This window comes from Gambusia affinis, linkage group LG03, assembly GCF_019740435.1.
Source record: "Gambusia affinis linkage group LG03, SWU_Gaff_1.0, whole genome shotgun sequence".
Lineage (NCBI taxonomy): Eukaryota > Metazoa > Chordata > Actinopteri > Cyprinodontiformes > Poeciliidae > Gambusia > Gambusia affinis.
The window spans coordinates 5,947,895-5,966,300 of record NC_057870.1 but is presented as its reverse complement, the minus strand read 5'-3'; the positions used below and the strand labels follow the sequence as shown (position 1 = coordinate 5,966,300).

General features: G+C 41.1%; 1 protein-coding gene across 1 annotated transcript in view; it reads left to right on the top strand.

Annotated features, from left to right (window-relative positions):
• The window catches only part of txnrd2.2 (thioredoxin reductase 2, tandem duplicate 2), a 29,549-nt gene extending 21,025 nt beyond the window's left edge, over nt 1–8,524 (top strand). The window contains exons 14-17 of the mRNA XM_044111822.1: nt 524–616; nt 2,874–2,945; nt 4,243–4,340; nt 5,390–8,524. Coding sequence (XP_043967757.1) covers nt 524–616; nt 2,874–2,945; nt 4,243–4,340; nt 5,390–5,513 — 387 coding nt within the window. The 3' untranslated portion in view covers nt 5,514–8,524. The remainder of the gene's footprint in view (nt 1–523; nt 617–2,873; nt 2,946–4,242; nt 4,341–5,389) is intronic.
• Nucleotides 8,525–18,406: the final 9,882 nt, after the last annotated feature.

Genomic DNA, 18,406 nt, shown 5'->3' with positions numbered 1-18,406 from the left:
ACATATTCTCACACTAACAGTAATAAAAGCCTTCATCTCTCCACACCTCAAGCGCTTGTGGCTTTTTACGTTTATCGCTTTCTGCCAATGCGAGGCTGTTATTTGGTTGGTCTCTCATCTGAGCCTCCCCTCCATCTGAGTGCTAGCCTCTCTTTAGGATGATTCATGGCATAATGTACCAACATTTTCCACGACGGCATCGTCCTGCATCGTTCTCGGTATACGTACTCGTCTGTCTGCAAGTTGCAATGAAGGCTTTATTACAGCGCCTGCGTTCAACACAGATTAAAGGCTTGTTTTAGCTGCGTGTGTTGAAGCATTTGTCTTAAAATTCTTCTTCACACATAAACATTTTAAGCAAAGGAGCGTTTCTGTCGTTATTGAAATGAACATGGGGAGTCTCCACCTGCACGCGACGTTTTGGCAGTTTTGTAATTAGACGCTGCTTGGGATTTTCCGAAAGAAACGAGCGGGGTTGTTTTGGCAAAGTGTAAACGTTCCCAATTGTGTTTGTGTGTGACAGGTGGCCACCACAGTGTTCACCCCTCTGGAGTACGGCTGCGTCGGCCTATCAGAGGAGGAGGCCGAGAGGAGACGTGGAAAAGACGGGATAGAGGTGGGGTCAGTCATTCTCATCCCACCCTGGTCTGGAGCGTTAAATAATGGACTTTTATAAATTGATTTTTTTACCAGAGTTATTTAATAAAAAAAACAAAACATAAAAAAACTTCAATGCATAAGACGTAAAAGCCTCAAAATTTTAAATAGTCTGAAATATATTTAGAAAACACCCTTCCTAAGTGTTTAAACACCCTTAGCAAGCTGTGAGTTCCAGCTTTTCAGCATCCATTTTAAATAGAAATCGACTTCCAGTAAAAAAACAAATCGTTGCTTCATCCTCTCCAGAATCAGTTTGGATCATTTCACCATTGAAACACAAACAAGTGGAGGCAGTACTTTGTTGTTCCCACAACAACCACAACTGTCAATAAAACAGGCGTTTAGCGTCATGCTACCACCTTAGTTGATGGTAAGTTAGTAAGTGAGTAAACTCTACTTAGTGGCACATTTTACAGGTCAGAAACCACAAACTGCTTCAGAAAATATAAGACATAAAAACACAGAAGATAAGACCTTCAAAAACAGCATAAATATGACATAAAACTAATTAAAGGCCAATCAGGACTAATTTGTCTTGTCCTCATGGACTGATAGGTCAGTATTTGTCTTGTCTGATGCCAAGACGTTTTCCAGAGGTCATTTGGCTCCATTTGACCTTAAAATAGTTGATTTATTGGTTTAATGGTTCTTTCTTTGTTGGTATCCTTATATTCCAGGTTAAATCTGCTTCACCGTACACAGGTGACACTGGTGTTCCAGTAACTTACATTTTATTGAACCTTGGTCACCCCTGAGAGTACTGCCCAACTTTATGTCTTCTGACCTTGATAGTTTGGGTCAGATGAGTAAAACCTGGGCACAGCTGGAGGTCCAGGAGGGCACTGCTGAAAATGTTTCCAATTATGGGAATAATAAAAATAATATTTTGTAGTCAGACAGCATCTCTCTCTCTCTCTGTCTCTCCTTTTCTTTATTTTCTCCTTCTTTCTTGTTTTCTTACTTCCCATTCTCGCAATGGATCTCTGGCTCTCTGGTCCACTTCAATTCAGATCAATCAGAAGAAACATGATGGCAAAAATTAAAAGCTAATTTAAGATTACATCAGCCAGGACATGAATACTTTGGGTCTTATCTTTATGCCTGGCCGCTGTGGAAATATTTGCCATAATGTGATTGGGAACTTTTACATTTCTATGGTTTAAATTCAGCACAAAGGAATGTAGAATCTGAAAAAAAAGTAAATTTTCACAAAACAAAAACTGTGTTAGAACACTGGCTTCAGTCACTCAACTTTGGGAGGAAAGAAATAGTTAAAATGCATCATAACTAGCTTCAAATTAACATGATATTCAGGCCTCCTTCTACTTCTAAACAGAACCATGTGATTCCAGTTTGAAAACCCACAGGAAACATTACCTGTTGTTGGATGAAATGGATAAAGTCTTCAGGGTCTGGTATATATTTGAATATCTAAAAATAGTAAAATAAAATCCATGCATATTTCATTTTAAAACAGCTGTACATTTCTTGGAGAAATGGGGAACATAATCGAACAAGAAGATTAGTCTGCTTTTATAAATATTTGTATTTAATTTAGTTATCATCATTGAAAGCACAATGCCGCCCCCACAACAGCTTTTCAAACACTGACACACGCACATACACATACGGAGTACATTAGCGAGCTGCTCTTGAGTTTACCTGCCAGATGCTAGCAACACCTGCAGAGGGCTGACGATAAATGCGGACCCCTGCCTTTGAGTGACGGGCTAGCAGGAGGTCTGATTGAGGTGTGTGTGAGGTGACGACAGGCCCGCCGAGATCTGAGGAGCCCCCCCCACCCTCCACCCCTCCCATCACCCGACAGCTGCACGGCCCTCACAACTTGTGTCGGCACGTTCGCTCGCAGAATCAGACTGTACATCTCAGAGAGGACTGACACACTGAGTGGGCTGTTTACGTTTTGGCAATTGAAGCTTTGCTGCTTGTTTTCTTTTTCTTTTTTTTTAATTCTCCATGGCAACACATCCAATTCTCAGTTGGATGCTAATTTGTTTGAGTTGCGATCATGATCCCTTTAAGTTTCCTTTTTTTTTGGTTGTGTGAAATTTCACCAGATTTGTCATAGCGACCCTCATGTTTTTACACAATACCAGCTGAAATCTCCCCAATTCTTTTTCTTTGATGCTCGACTAGATGTTGTGAAGCGACTGTCGGCAGATACTGAAAACGAAATGTTTATGTCTCTGTAGGTTTTCCACGCCTTCTACAAGCCACTAGAATTCACCGTCGCAGAGCGCGATGCCAGCCAGTGTTGCATAAAGGTAAACCCCGGAAGGGCATCCCATCATCCTCAGGGTTCATTCATGATCTTAAAGTCAAAAAAAAAAAAAAAGGATTGTTTCAGCTCTGCGTAAATATGAAAAAAGAAAATAATAGCATAGAGAAGAAAGTTTCTGTTACCAGACTTTGCATCCCCCGAGTTAAATATATTAATATTGAGCGAGTTGGACCAAACAGATTACATGTCAGACTTTGGTTAGCATTCAACAAAAGCAACTGCAACTGATTAGTGGACCGATGTTTGGAGATAGATAGAGACGGTACTCGTTTCTAAAACAGCAGAGGAACGCTTCTTCCTGTTTTTTAGTTTTGACCCACTAACAACTGGTATAAAAAGACCTGACCACATTAATGTAAATCCAGCTGATTGTGTTTATATTAGTGCCGTCAATCAATTAGAAACATGTAATCAGATTAATCACTATGCCTAACTTTATATGTGCAATCACCACCTACCACATTCTAACCTTTTTGTAGCCAGACTCCGAAAATAAGGGAAACTTATTTCACTCAACTCACATGCAAGTACTAGCAAACTTTTTCAGGCGAGATTTATTTTATTAAATATGTTTTGGGTGCCCCACACCTTTCCGATGCCACCCTGGGCAACTGCCCATAAAGCCTATATGTAAAGCTGTCGCTTTATGCACATTTTCAAAAATTGTTTGATTATCTCAAACCAAACATGTCTGAAGATTCTCAATTTTCCCTGTATTTATATTCGGGAAGGTTTAAAGGAAGCCATTTTGTTTTGTTTTGGAAAGGTTCTTCTTATAGATTTCCCGTGGAACTGGTGCGATGAGGCGACAGCCGCTTGCCTTTATCCAGCCAACCGACCGCTGTAATTCGTGGATGTGGATTTTCGAGTTCGTACACATAGACGTGCATGCGCGGCTGGTGGCGCAACACAAGAAAGTTTAAAAATTCTCAACTTTTGTTGCTGTCTGGGAAAACTTTTGCCTCTTGCTGTCGTTTGTCGCTGCCTTTGTGTCGAGTCTGTAATGCACTGCTGTGAACTAGGTAACCCTCCATGGGAGAGAGAGGCTTTTAAGTCAAAATAGTAGTGTGATTAATCTATATTATGTAATTTTAATGCATTAAAATTTTCAGATTGATCGCATGTGTCAACACGTTAGTTTATTTATTCAAAACATTGGGAAACCGACCAACAAACTTGGACATCTTGGGTCTGTGGAAGCTTGTAATTATTCTTTGTAGTAACTGCGTCTGCTTTAGCTAGCATTGTGCTAATCCTCCTGTTTTTCTTTTTATCTTCAGGTTATATGTGAGAGGGGAGGCGACCAGAAGATTCTGGGTCTGCATTTCACTGGTCCAAATGCTGGGGAGGTCATACAGGGATTCTCTATGAGTTTGCAGTAAGTTCAGAATAATCCTGGGTTACATTTGTGTTTCATGTTCACTATAGAAATCAAAAATAAAATCAAATGCTGGTTTTTGGAATGAGAGGTATTGTTTCGAGGTGAATGAACAGTTGTTTTGCAGACAGAAAAAGGTTTCATACAGTTTAACAAAGTGGTGTTGGAGTCCCACAAGGCTCACTGTTGGGACCTGAACTTTTAAATGTATATACTCACTTTTGAATTTGAATGATTGAGTTAATTACAAGTTGTTTTGTTGGCAAAGGACATGGTTTTTTTTTTTTGCTTTGGGGAATAACTTAAATATTATAACAAAAATTGGTGAAAGAAATTGTTAAATTCAAGAGCTTTGATAAGCTATGGACTAAATCTAAATCTTTGTAATGAAAAATGATTATTTTATTACCATGGTAATAAATAATTTGACATCCTTCTAAGTGATGACTTGTTTTAAATGTTAATGTTTATGCTGTATTTAAAGGTCCTTTGTTTTTATTACTAAGGAGCTTTTATTATTGCCTTTGTATATATTTTTATTAACTATTTTATTATTTATAGCACTTTGAGAATTCTATAAATGTAAAATGCTTTAATAAAACTTCTTAGAAGTATATGTATTTTCTGTTATTTGGTAATAAAAAAAAAAACATAATCTGATAAAACACATTCTGAGATTATAAACATTTTATAAATCATTATGTGAGAATCATGATGGTTAGGCAGTTATTTGGTTCTGCATTTGTTTTGTGAAAATATTTAATATTCCCAAACTGCCATATTTCCTAATAATATAAAAGAGAATTATTCATTTTTTTCTTTTGTTCTGATGAGGTTTTATTTTTATCTTTTTCAAACTTTGACCAAGTTTGAATTTGGGGTGTTAATACTAATATATGTAATGTATAGAAATGTCTGAATAATCAAACCTATTATTAGTAGAATCCGGCTCCTTTCGCTGCATTTCAGACAGATCTGTTGGATTTCATCAGCTTTTATTTCTGAATAAAATCTGGCATTAATAACTGTATTCGTGTGCCGCCTCTTAGGTGTGGAGCCACGTATCGTCACCTGCTGCAGACCGTAGGAATCCACCCCACCTGCGCTGAGGAGGTGGTCAAGACCCACATCACAAAGCGCTCTGGTTTGGACCCAACGGTCACCGGCTGCTGAGGTTAGGCCCCTCGGTTTCTGAACGCAGCGAGCACACAGGGCCCCTGTAGTGGGGACTTGAAAGGGGGCCTCTTATAGGGGCTGGTTACTGCAGCTCCTCCACTGGAAGGTCTGGTCACAAACCACCGATTCGGATTATCATTGTCCGCTAATGCCATTTGTTAACCAGGTCTGTTATTAAGCCCTACACACAGATGTGTGCCTTGGAAGAACATAAGGTAATGAGAAAGAGAGAGAGGGCGAGAGGGCTCTGGTGTGGAATGAGCTGCTTTTAAATAGCCTGGCTCATCAATCAGGAGGGAAACGCACATTTAGGATTTTTGCCGAGAATTCACAAGGAGCGGGTCTGAATTTTCTTCTGAATATACATTCTGCAAATATTGTTGTTTCTCCGGCTGTATTTCCTGTCCATTAGTCTTCGAGGTGACACATACCATACGGCCCCCCAGCCCCCAAAGCGTGACACTGATGGATGGCCCCAGGGCCGTCGCCACAGCGACACCGCTCCATTTCCCATGGACACAAATAGTCAGCAGGGCTGCTGTCAGTCAGCCTGCAGAGGCCTGGACTGAGGAGTTTAACCCTCAGTCCAGGGTAAAGTCCTCCATCCACAAGCAGGGACAAGTATACTAATATGTTCTGTCAAATAGCCGCACGAATGCAAAATCCAAGACTTACACAGGTCCATTTCATTTTACTGCAGCTGCTCTACCCAAACTCACCCACAGGCGGCGCTGTTGCCCTCCTGTTTCTGTAATGCATTCTGAGCCGACAGTGGAAGACGGGATGAAGCAGTCACTGTATAAAACATGAACCCGAGTGCATTCAGGTTGCACATTTAATCCCTTTAATCCCCATTAGAGATGCGTGCCTCCAGAAGTCTGACTTTATTGGTGCCAAGCTGATAAGGGTTATCGGTTGTATATTTACACGGATGGCAGGTTGGCCCTCGAGAGTCATCACCCCTGAAGATAAGGCGACTTGTTTATATCAATAAAGCATTAACGGAGCCCCGCGTCCGCCCAAGACCGTTCAACCTGCCGTCTGCGTCGGACATCTTGGCTTCGTTAAAGTCGACGGGGAGAAGAGGACGGGCCAGAACTCGAAGAACCGGCGAGTACGTCGGAGTTTGTTTTTATTTGAAGTTTAATCTGCCCCGTCTGATTAATGATTCCGATGAAGGGAGTGACAGACCGTCAGGAGATATGGGGGGGGAGAGGAAAAAATGAGAGCAGGAAAGCTACCAGGTTTGTTTGAGAGAGAGAGCTGAGTACCAGCCCCGGTTGGGAGGGAAAGAGGGGGGATTCCTGTGTGCTCTGTTCAGGGCCGAGGTGCTGACTGAAGGACCCTGACCTCCGCTCAGCAGGAACAGCTTGACTCTATCACTTGGAGCACAGAGGGCTCATGTGGTGTAGCAGAGCACAGCAGGGGCCTGGATGGAGGGGAGGAGATGAACAGAGGGGGGGGACAGCATGGGCCAGGGAGCAGACCAAACCAACCAACACAATACTGAGTTGTGCCCTGGGTTACTCAGTCTATGTTCCTGTGCTTAACGAGCCACTTCAGGGGGCCGCCAAGGTGGGCCCGAGGCAGCGCAAAGGAAGTCATTGAGACTATCAGCCAAACTGTAATATCTGTTTGTTTTTTACCCGTCACTTCCCCTTTAACCAGGTCCCGTCTTCTCTCCTGTTTGCTGCTCCATCCAGACGTTAACGCACACATAAAGACTTATTTCTCTTAACTTTACTGAGATATGTGACTGTTTGGTATTGATATTGAGGTCAAATACTTGCCCTCAAATCTTCAGCTGTGCGAGTGGGGGTCAGGGCTCAACTTTCAGGTCGGCCAGCTAATGATGACCTGCACTCAAAACCAGAACCTGGGGAGTGCAGGCCTGATGTCACCTGGCCACAAACTGACTGTAAATAAACAGAGAGATGTAATTTTACAATAAAGCTTTGTGATCTGTTATTGATATGTAAAATGATAACACACTCAGATAACCGTGTATATAAGATAGAAAGTGATTCAAAGTCTGAAGGTGCTGCTATTCCTACATGAGTATATGATAAAAATAAAACCAAACCATTTGTAAAGGAAATACAAAGTGAAAGGCACTTTAAAAATACCCATCAAATATCGAGAAAGATGCTTGCATGCCATTTATTTGTAAAGCTTAGGTTAGCATTAACTGCTAATCTTGCTTCGTCCAAAAAGGGGGAACTGTGTGGGTGTCACTTCTATTCAGAAGCAGGCATTTAGTTTTTAATGCCCAGACTTTTATCTTTTTTTTTTTTTTTAAGTTTCGTCCTTCAGAGTAAGCCAGGAATTCTCATTTCCTTGAATCACAGATTTCATTCAAAGCTAAAGAGACATTTTTATAACCATTTGCTCCAAATATTTACACCTAATCAGTCATTGTGATTCTTCACTATTTCGTACTTCTGCAGGTTACAGAAAATACCTGAGCAGGTAAAACCAATCTGTAGAACACATGAAATGTATGAAACCTTTAAGATTAGTTAAAAATACAGCAAGATATTCTGAACTGATCACAGATTTTTTTTTTTTTTTTTTTAGAAGTTTTAATTTGTAAATCTTGTTATATGTTTGGGTATCTGACACATGAGGGCAACCAGGGTGCTGTTCACACAGTAATAGTTAATTTTATCCAGGCTAAATAGGGATGGCAACCACAAGTGTAAATCGATTATATTATATTTTCCAACTCTACTACATAATGAAATTAATCATGAGATTTATGCATTTTTATATATTTTTCCTCTATCAACACAATTTATCTGTAACTAAAAAAGAGCTACAGTAGAAGAGACAAGAAAATTAGCTTGATAGCGACCTTGAACCATCCCCTTGAACAGCCAAACATTTATGCTAGCTTCCTTGTATTTGTGTGAAACTGGGTTTGAGTTGATTCTCGAGCTTGGCCCTGTATATTTCTGAGGTTTTTTTGGCTTCATAATGTTTAAAAATTAAAACTTCTCATTGTTTGATATTGTCTAGCAAAATATTTTTTTATGTCTGGCTACAATAGAATGTTCAGTTCCAATGGTATCGATGACATCAGCAATGATGTCATCACTCTATGATACCACAAAGGAATCTCTCTCTTGAATGTAGCTCACAGACAGCGTTTTCTCAGACCTGTTCCACAGTTCTATTGCAACAGATCACTCATCAGAGCACGTTCGAAATTCATCGAAACGAGATATTACAAGCCTTTCAAAGAAGCAAGTATTTACAAGAATACAGACATGAAGCAAACACAGACTACTTGTAAACATGAAGCTTTCCCAGCTGAGCTTTCATGGGTCAAAATGATGGAGCTCAACATCCAAGTTGACTACGACGAAGTCATTGTCTTTGAAGATGACAGTGAGCCGGAAGATGAATCAGCAGAGATCGAGGAGGAACCAAGTCCTTCCGGCGACTTTGAGCACCCAGGATTATTGGAAGTCGAGCAGAAAACAACTCCCTCTGCTGGCTTCGAGAGCAACCCCTTAGTAAAAGACGTGGAAGAGACTAACCAACACATTATCAAACTCACAAAGCAGGTAGATAATCTTACAAAAGAACTGCATGAGGAAAGAGACCAAAGGATGGCATGTCAGGCTGAAGTGAAATCACAGCAGGAGGAGATTAAAAAACTGGAAAAAATGTTGGAAAAAGAACGTCACCTGCGAGTTAAATGTGAAGATAGATTAAAGGTTTCTTCTTCTTCCAAAGTAACAGACGGCAAGAGTATTCTTGAACAGCTGGAATACTTCAAGATGGAGGCTGAAAAATATGCCTCCCGCCATAAAGGTCTGATAGAAGTGATGATTGAAGGATACAAAGTGCGACTTAAATATGAGGACCAGCTCAAAAGTCACGCTGAGCAAGCTGCCAAATTCAAAGATCAGGAGGAAATAGTGAAATCTTTGCAGGGTCAGGTTGCAGACCTGAAGATGAAATTGAAACTTTCTGAAGAAAACAACCATCTGAGAGTCTCCACCCAACCAGAGGTCCTCCTGCGAACAGAAGACTCCCTGCAAACACAGGAGACCAAAAAAAGACAGACCTCCAATCAAGCAGGGAGGTCTGAAGAAAGACTTACCTTCAATCAACCAGTGTGGTGCAAGGAAAGGCAGACCTCAAATCAAGCAGGGAGGTCTAATGAAAGACTTACCTTCAATCAACCAGTGTGGCGCGAGGAAAGGCAGACCTCAAATCAAGCAGGGAGGTCTGAAGAAAAGCTTACCTTCTATCAACCAGTGAGGTCCTCAAATCAAGCAGGAGGTCTGAAGAAAAACCTCTACTAGTTGCATGGACCTCAAATGTTGGCCTTGGCCTGAAGGCCAATCTAGGCCAGGCTCGGCCTTTACGCCAACCCACACCCAGGTGGTACTAACCTAGCTAACTATCAGGTTTTGCCAACACAGGGCATTAGACACTTATTATTATTATTATATATATCCCAGGTGGTACTAACCTAGGTAACTATCAGGTTTTGCCAACACTGGGCATAATATATATATATATATATATATATATATATATATATATATATATATATATAATAATTATTATTATATATTATTATAAAAATTCTATTCAAAAATTCAATTCAATGCTTTACACAAATTTAGGAAATCAAAACAGATACAAATAACAAATAATATTCCTAACTCAAAACTCAATGGAGACAACACAAGATCAATTTCAGAGTTAAAAACACCAAAATAAACAATTAAAACTTTCCTATATATAAAAACTGCAGCAGGTAAAAAATCTATAAAATTAATTGATCTCTCTAAATTGCCCTAAGGTGTGAATGGGACAGAGAATCTGTGAAAATTACTCAGATTCTGCTGCTGTCCAGAGCAGCAGAATCTTTTGGTTCTGATTGGTTTCTAATGCATTGAATGTGCTGAGACACATTCTGATTAGAAACCAATCAGAACCAAAAGGCAAACTTTTAGTTCTGATTGGTTTCTAATGTGTTGAATGTGTCTCAGCACATTAGACCAGTGTTTCCCAACCCTGGTCCTCAAGGCACTCTACCCTGCATGTTTTAGGTATTTCCTTGCTTCAGTGCAGCTGATTTCAATTGATGACTGATTAACAGGTTGAATCAGGCACATTAAAGTGGGGAAACCTCTAAAACATGTAGGACAGTGTGCCTTGAGGACCAGGGTTGGGAAACACTGCATTAGACTACTAGTGTACTGCAGTTATGCAATTGGCAGAAATACAACCTAACATTATATCATCATTATTTATAGAATGATTTAGAAAACAAAATGCTATACAGATTTGTATAGATTTCGATCCATATTAGAACTTTGCATTCATTTCCCTTCAATTTAGTAGCGGGGATTTTGCTTAACCCAGACATTTTCCTAACCATAATCCTATTCTAGCCTATTCCTAACCCTAATGTTAACTAAACAAATCCTACCTCTAAATGTTACCCTTGACTCAAAGCAATGAGTCCATCATATTAGGATTAGGATTTGGTCCTAATATGATGGACATAATAAAACATTGGACATATAGTGGTGCGTTCACACCAAACACGTTTTGAGGATCAGGCGCATCTGGTTTACATTCAAAGTCGAAGGCCGATGTGGCGCGTTTGGAGCGTCTAGCGGCCGTTTGACACGTCAAGCGAGTCTATGGCGTCCAACATTCCACATAGACTTTGAATGTAAACCAGACTTTTCTGACGCTCAAAACAAGTTTGATGTGAACGCATCATTAGAATGTTCAGTTCCATTGGTAACAATGACATCAGCAGTGATGACATCACTCTTTGATGTATCAAAGGAATCTCTCTCTTGTGTAGCACACAGACAGTTTTTTAGACTTGTTCCTGTTTCAGATTTATGAATCTTCTCCAATTATTTGAAGATACAGAATCAGCCCATTCTCAGGTGAGAGACTCACCTGGTATAAAGTTAAATTTTAGGTACTGGAATTACACCAAAGATAAATTAGTTTAATCAAGGCATGTCAGGAATATGTCTTTGTGTATTCTGTCTTAAGTCCAGAGCATACTTTGTTTTACTTTTACCACTAGATGACATTATATATATATATATATATATATATATATATATATATATATATATATATATATATATATATATATATATATATATATATATATATATAGGGGTTGAACCAATTAGTCGACTAGTCGACTCTGGGGCGTCTCATGAGTTTTACATTTCATGTCGACCAGTCGCAGTCATGTGATTGCCGGTGGTGACAGCCTGTGCTGATCTGACAGCACGGTATACGTTACAAGACACAAGAAAAATAAGTTAATACATTAGTTTAAATGATATGTAGATGGATGCATATTTGTGGTTTTACAGTGTTTTTAAAAGGAAATGGAGTTGCAGCTGCAGTCAACTACAAAACACGAGCCGTCTAAAACTCGCCCCCTTCCCGCTAAGGATGTCACTTAGCCGGCTCGCGAGTGTCTTTGTCACGATCTAACTAATACATTATGATGTTATGTTGCTGATTAAATAAAGATCTGTGGTAATGCCATCTAAAAGATGTGCGTTTCCTTTTGAATGTTGGTTTCCCAGCAACTTATTATTTATCATAAACTATCCCGATGTTTTGTTGTTTCACTTGTTGCTGTTCTGTGTAAATGCCATATTTTTCCGTGAAAACGGGTAATAAAGCCTGTACGTTACTCCAAAGTTTGCGTCTTGCGTTGCTATGACGTCACAACGACTAGTCAACTCGACATCGACTCGACTTTTATCATGTTGACGTTGACTAGAAAATATCTTAAATCGTTCAATCTGCTGAGTCAGCAGAGCTTCCTGCCGCGCATCGGGCGGAGGAGAAGCAGGTGGTTTCGTTGAATTCAGCTGTAACCAAACGGGATCCGTTCATAACAAGTTTGGCTTGTGATGTTCCAAAAGCACCATGTAGTCAGTGTGATAATTTGACTCCTATAGTAACTATCCAGAGATCATCAGCATCAGCCGGTGTTTAGAAAAAAAAAGTCAGACCCGACTTTGTGCAACAAACTTTTCCCCGCTGCTCACGAAGAATGATCTGTTTATTGCTCTTTTAATTCTCCATAATAGTTTATTGGGGGGGGATTTAATATTTGCCGTGAAAATAGCTAATAAAGCCTCCAAGTAGTTGTGAAGGGTTTTTGCGCTTACGTCACTATGACGTCACCGCGACTAGTCGACATCGACTCGACTATTATCATGATGTAGTCGACCTTAAAAAATATGTAGTCGTTCAACCCCTAAGCTACACTGGTATTTAGTTTATATGTATATAGTGAAAGTACATGAGTAAAAATGGTGAAGCTTCAATTCCAATTGTCAAATAGGTGAATTGATAATCAATTATTTCAGAAACTTGTGCAGTGTATTTTTTGTATGTTTTGCTAAATTTAGTCTTTCAGATGAGGAAGGAGTAAAAGAAAAACCTGAATTTACACTCTGGGCCAAAATGACTCAAATCATAATGACTCTTAATACGATGCTACGTTTTGTTATGTAAGATACTATTATACGGGTGGCTAAATGCTAAATGTGTTAGCCATCTGAACCCAGAGCAGTTCCCTGAAATACATTACTCTGCTATATTTGATCAAGAAAATGTTTTTTATTGAGTAAAAAAGAGAAAAGTTTCACAGCTGTGGACAAAAACACCCCCGTCTAAATGATAAGAATGTATATATTGTGTTGCATAGTGTGTGACAGCAGACATCATGCTGCACATTTCCACCCCAGCTGATGCGCCGGTTCATCTGAGACGTTTTGATGGCAACCGCCATCAGAGTCGACGGTCACTCTTTGACCCCCGGGTTGTCTCCGCTGACAGCCGGCCCTGCCATGCGGCCCCGTCACTCAGCTCCGGGCACCAACAATAGCAAAAATTCCAGCGTGTTTGTTTGGTTAAGGAGAGAGCTCTCTGAATCCCCTGAACCTCCTCGAGATCCACGGCAGCCTCACTCATCCTGCGCACCGAGCCGCTGTCGTTCCTGCTCGAGAAAGACGGCGGGAGGAAAGTTCAGCCGCTCTCTCAAGAATGCTCGGCCCCCCCGTTTGGCAAATTGTGTGTCCTGTGTTGCTCCACAATGGAGAAAACGGGTTAAATCTACCTTGAAATGCACTTAGCAGAACGTGTCAACATGTCAGGGTGCGCTCTGCTCTACGCCCCGTCTTAATCCAGCCCATTGAACGCTGACAGTTGTCTGTGAGTCAGATACTCACGGGGTCTTTGTCACTTTAGCTCTTGAGCTCCAGCAGACCTGCTTGGGGGGAGAAAAGCAAAACTCAGGTAACATGTTAAAACACACTTGCTTGTCGCAATGCGCCGCAGTCACAGCTGAGGCATTGGGATGTGGAGAAACTGATCCAAACCTTGTGTAAACATGTGTTCAACGTGAGGTAGAGGATAAACCAGAGCAAGGATTACTGGTTGAGAGACGAATATGGCGGGGTTGTGGCCGCTGTCGTTGCCCTGGCGGTATCTGGCTCGGGAGCCGTCATCCTGAGCTGCCTGCAGGGCGTGGATGGAGTGCAGGACCGGCAAACAGGATCTTCTGGGAACTTCGTGTCTAAGACGAAGGTGCTCGATTGGATTTACCTACAGATTTCAGTCAAGTAGTGTGCAAAGAGGCCTCTTTGATTAAAGTGTTTGGAATCTCATCAGGACTCTTGACAGCGATCCATCAAAGCAGGAGTTTAAAGGAGAGCACTTTGTATAATTTTATAGCACAGTCAAGTAACTATGCTGCCTTCAGTTGTTATAAAAATGCTGTCCATGTTAAATATGACTTGAAGTTGGGCCTGTGTCTCTTCAAAAACTCCTGCTATTTCTGAAACTTCACCTCCAGGAAGTCATTACAACATGGCTCCTCTATAACCCTTTAACGAAGTTTTTTTTTTTTTTATCAGCATTTCACTGAGAAGTAGCTCCTGTAATGAGCTCAGCAGAGGCAGTTTCATCAGGTGTTTGCTAATTGCTGCTGGCTAGTCTGAAGGAGCTGAGTGGGGGAGCTTGAGTGCTTGGAAACCATCTCAAAGGCCGTCATAGGCCAACCAAGCATTTTGCACAGCTGAATGGTTGCCACGGGAGATTCAAGGATTTCTTAAACATGCATGAGGAAAAAAATCAAAGCAACACTCTAGGTCAGGGGTGGGCACTCCTGGTCCTCGAGGGCCGGTGTCCTACAATTCTTAGACGTCTCCCTGGTCCAACACAGCTGACTCCAACAGCGGAATCACCTCCCAAGTGCAGTCAGGTTCTCCAGAGTCCTGCTAATGACCTCATTATTTGACTCAGGTGTGTTGAAGTAGAGATGCATCTAAAAGTTACAGGACACCGGCCCTCGAGGACCAGGAGTGCCCACCCCTGCTCTAGGTATATTTTTGATAGTGAATTGACAGAAAAGTGAGTATTGAGAGAATGGGGAAGACATGCAGCAAAGGTCATCAAGCCGGGAATCGAACCTGCGACGGCTGCGTCCAGGACCAAGGCCTTGCTTAACCTCTGCGCCGCCACAGCACCCATTCTGCCCCTTTTCTAAAACAAAACAAAGGTTGTTCCTGAGGTTCAGAATACAGTTTCACACACTATTGAGGGCATTTTCCTCCTGTCTGCTGTGCCAACACAATCTGCATGCTGCAATACTCCCAATCGGGAATGTCAAGGCTGTCTCATTTCTTTCCCTCGCTCTGACATCAGCAGGTCTCTTTTTGCAACAAATGGAGCTTCTGCAAAACTCCCATTGACTGTTCGCTTCCTCTATTGACGTATTTGGATGAAAAGGTAGAGTGATAAAGGATGAGGCCAGCTTCTGTCAAGGTGAGGGTGATTTTTAATTTTTTTTATTTTTTGGTATTCCAGCAGAGGTGAGGGCCTGTGAAATGAGCTTATCTGACCCCTGATAAGAACAGGATACCCTCAGGAATGGCCTAAATTCAATACATATGGCTTGGCCTGGAATGAAGTTGTTTGGAAAGGAGATTTACTGTAGAAGCAAATGGTCTTACATAGAAGGAGGTAATCTGTAGGCAAGTGAGATGTTTGCTTTATGTTCCTGTAATCCCAAAAAGGTAATATCCTAGAGAATAATTCCAATCAGTAACCTCAGCTCCTAAATTTAGTCAGGTCTTCTGCCACACAGGAAGCCGTCTTATTACCTCTGGAAGCAGCACAAAGATTTACTGAGCTCGTGTTTGGTGACGGCACACAACAAAGGAGCCCTATTTGTGTGTGTGTGTGTGTGTGTGTGTGTGTGTGTGTGTGTGTGTGTGTGCGTGCGAGTTCGTGTGCCAAATTGTGTCAGTTTAAACCTGGGCTGTTTGCATGCACAAACAAATCACTTTCGCATTCTCTTAATGTCTGGATCCAAACAGGACGCGTCACGTCTTGTTCTCTTTATTTGGACTCAAACAACCTCTTAGTCACTGTCTGCTGCATCGGATACAGTTTCCTTCCCTACATCAGTCGTCATGTCAATTTAATTACCAAATTGATTTGTTGTTGACTACTGAACCAGCCCTGAAATGAGCAATAGGGCCCCAAGTGGACAAGCTGGTCCGGTTGGGCTTCAGTCAGACCATCAAAACTAAAGAACAATGTCATTGACAAACGGAAAGGAGGTGGATTAGTGGTGCTTGCCAACAGCTAATGTCATCCAGGACATGCTACAGTGGAAAATTGTCTGCTGCCTGAAAATTGAGCTCTTAGCATCTCATGACAGTCAACAGATAGCAACGCCCCTCAATCAAAATCATCGCAGGACTGACCACTACCAAAAATCCTTGGTACCCACATCATCAACGTCCACAATGAGGATCTGAAGATGCTTGGAAGCAAGAAGAGCACTAAACAGAAATGTAAGTATGATTAATAAATCAGCACCAACAGTGAAACTTTCATGTTCCCAGATGCTCTTAATCTAAATTGACTGTACTTCAGTGAGATTGGGAAATTTTCAAATCCCGAGTGACCGAAGCAGGTAGAGTCAAATTGTACCGAATCTGGTTTTGCTGCCATTTTCCTGTAGCTAATGGCAGCAAAAGGTGGTATCACATAAATTCAATAGATATGAACACTTATGCAGGACAATGAATACTGCTGACTTTGGTAGACCCCTTTTTATTTAATATAATTTACTGTTATCGAATTATTCTAAACTAAAAACATATAAAGTGAACATTTCCGAAACTGTATTGATAATACATCTTGAAGCTAAATCTTAAAAACCCAGTGCTACATTAGCCTAAGCAGCCCAGAGAGGACATATTTCCACTCTGATCTGAAGTTGGCACAATTTAGGAGCTAATCCGTTTTACAAGCTGCTGCCTAACAAACTGCTTTTTGCTTCCGACAGACTTTGCCGAACATCAGCAAAGCCGAGAAATCATCAGCACCGAGCTGACAGCTTCCCTCCGACAGGGTCCGCTTCAGGGCTCTGGTGTTATCAGTCTGAGTCACGTCACATAAATCAAAGTGCCTTCCACTGCCATGACTGCTTCTCCAAATTGCAGCCAGCACATCTGGCTGCAGATGGGAGAAACTGTTTCTACCTGAGCTGTGCACAAATCACAACTCCCGTGGATTGTCATGTCCACGCCGCAGCCAGCGTAGCGAGTAGCGGAGACAGACTGCACAGATTCTGTCTTCCCTGTTTAGCTAATGAAAGCGGCGGGTGGCTTGTGATTGAATCAGACTCTCACATAAACACTGAACTCAATTGTGGATGTGCTGTGCAAGCTGTGCTCCAGAAGCACGTAGTTATGGCTGACTGGGTTTATTTTTTTGGCGCTTATCTGAAGAGAGACACTTGTCTGTATTTGCGTGAGACTCACTGTACCATGTGTGGTCAAGCTGGAGAGAATGACTTTCCCTCTGGACCATTTAGATTTCAAACTCTCATGTGCAGCATTGACTTGTGTCCACACTTGTCACCTTGAACGTTCGCTGAACATCAAAATAAAACACCTTTAACTTTCTAACAGACGTTGTCCGCCAACGTCCAGCCAATGTTCACTGATGACGTTTCATTTTGCCGTATTCTACTATACATCAATGTACATAGGACATATCAGCAAAAACGTTCATCCGAAAAATACTGCTTAAGAGTATCAATTTTAATGCAATAGGTTTTGGAATAAAAATGCATAAAAATAATAATAAGAGGAGGAAGAAGAAGAAATTACTGAGAAAATGTCAGCATTTAAAAACATCCATTATTTAGATAAATACCTTAGGATACGATATTTCCAAAAACTTAATGCTGTGACGATACATACGTTTACTGTTAGCTGATCTAAAATTATTTTTTAAAATTGGTAAGAAAAAAAGCAAATCACTGATATCTACCAATCTGGAAAGAGCAACAGGGCTAAAAACAGGAACAGTGGAGAAAGATGTGGCAGGTGTCTGAACCACCAAAATTACTCCAAAAATGTACATTTTCCAATAATGAAACTCGTTTGATGATCCAAAATGTTTAAGGCTGACAAAAAGACCAAAACAGAAGAAATGTGTAAGGGGGCAAATAACCTTTTCAAGTCAGATCGCATAGAGATCTTTGAGGATTGCATTGTATTTAGTTCCATCTCTGTCCATTACTGTTACCCCTTAAACACTACAATATAAAGACAATTAAATCTTGAATATATATGGAATGCATTCACAAGCACTGTTTCTGCTGCTTAACAGAAAGGTTTGGGATGATATTTCTGCTTGTGCTCCTCTTTTTTGTGGACAGGACCTTGAGAAACGGCTCTGTCTTTAAAAATGGGGAGTTTCAAAAAGAACTGATGAGAACATTAAGCCAGACACGGGTTGCCTCCCTGCTTTCACTGCACACAGGGAGGACGGTTCGGTGT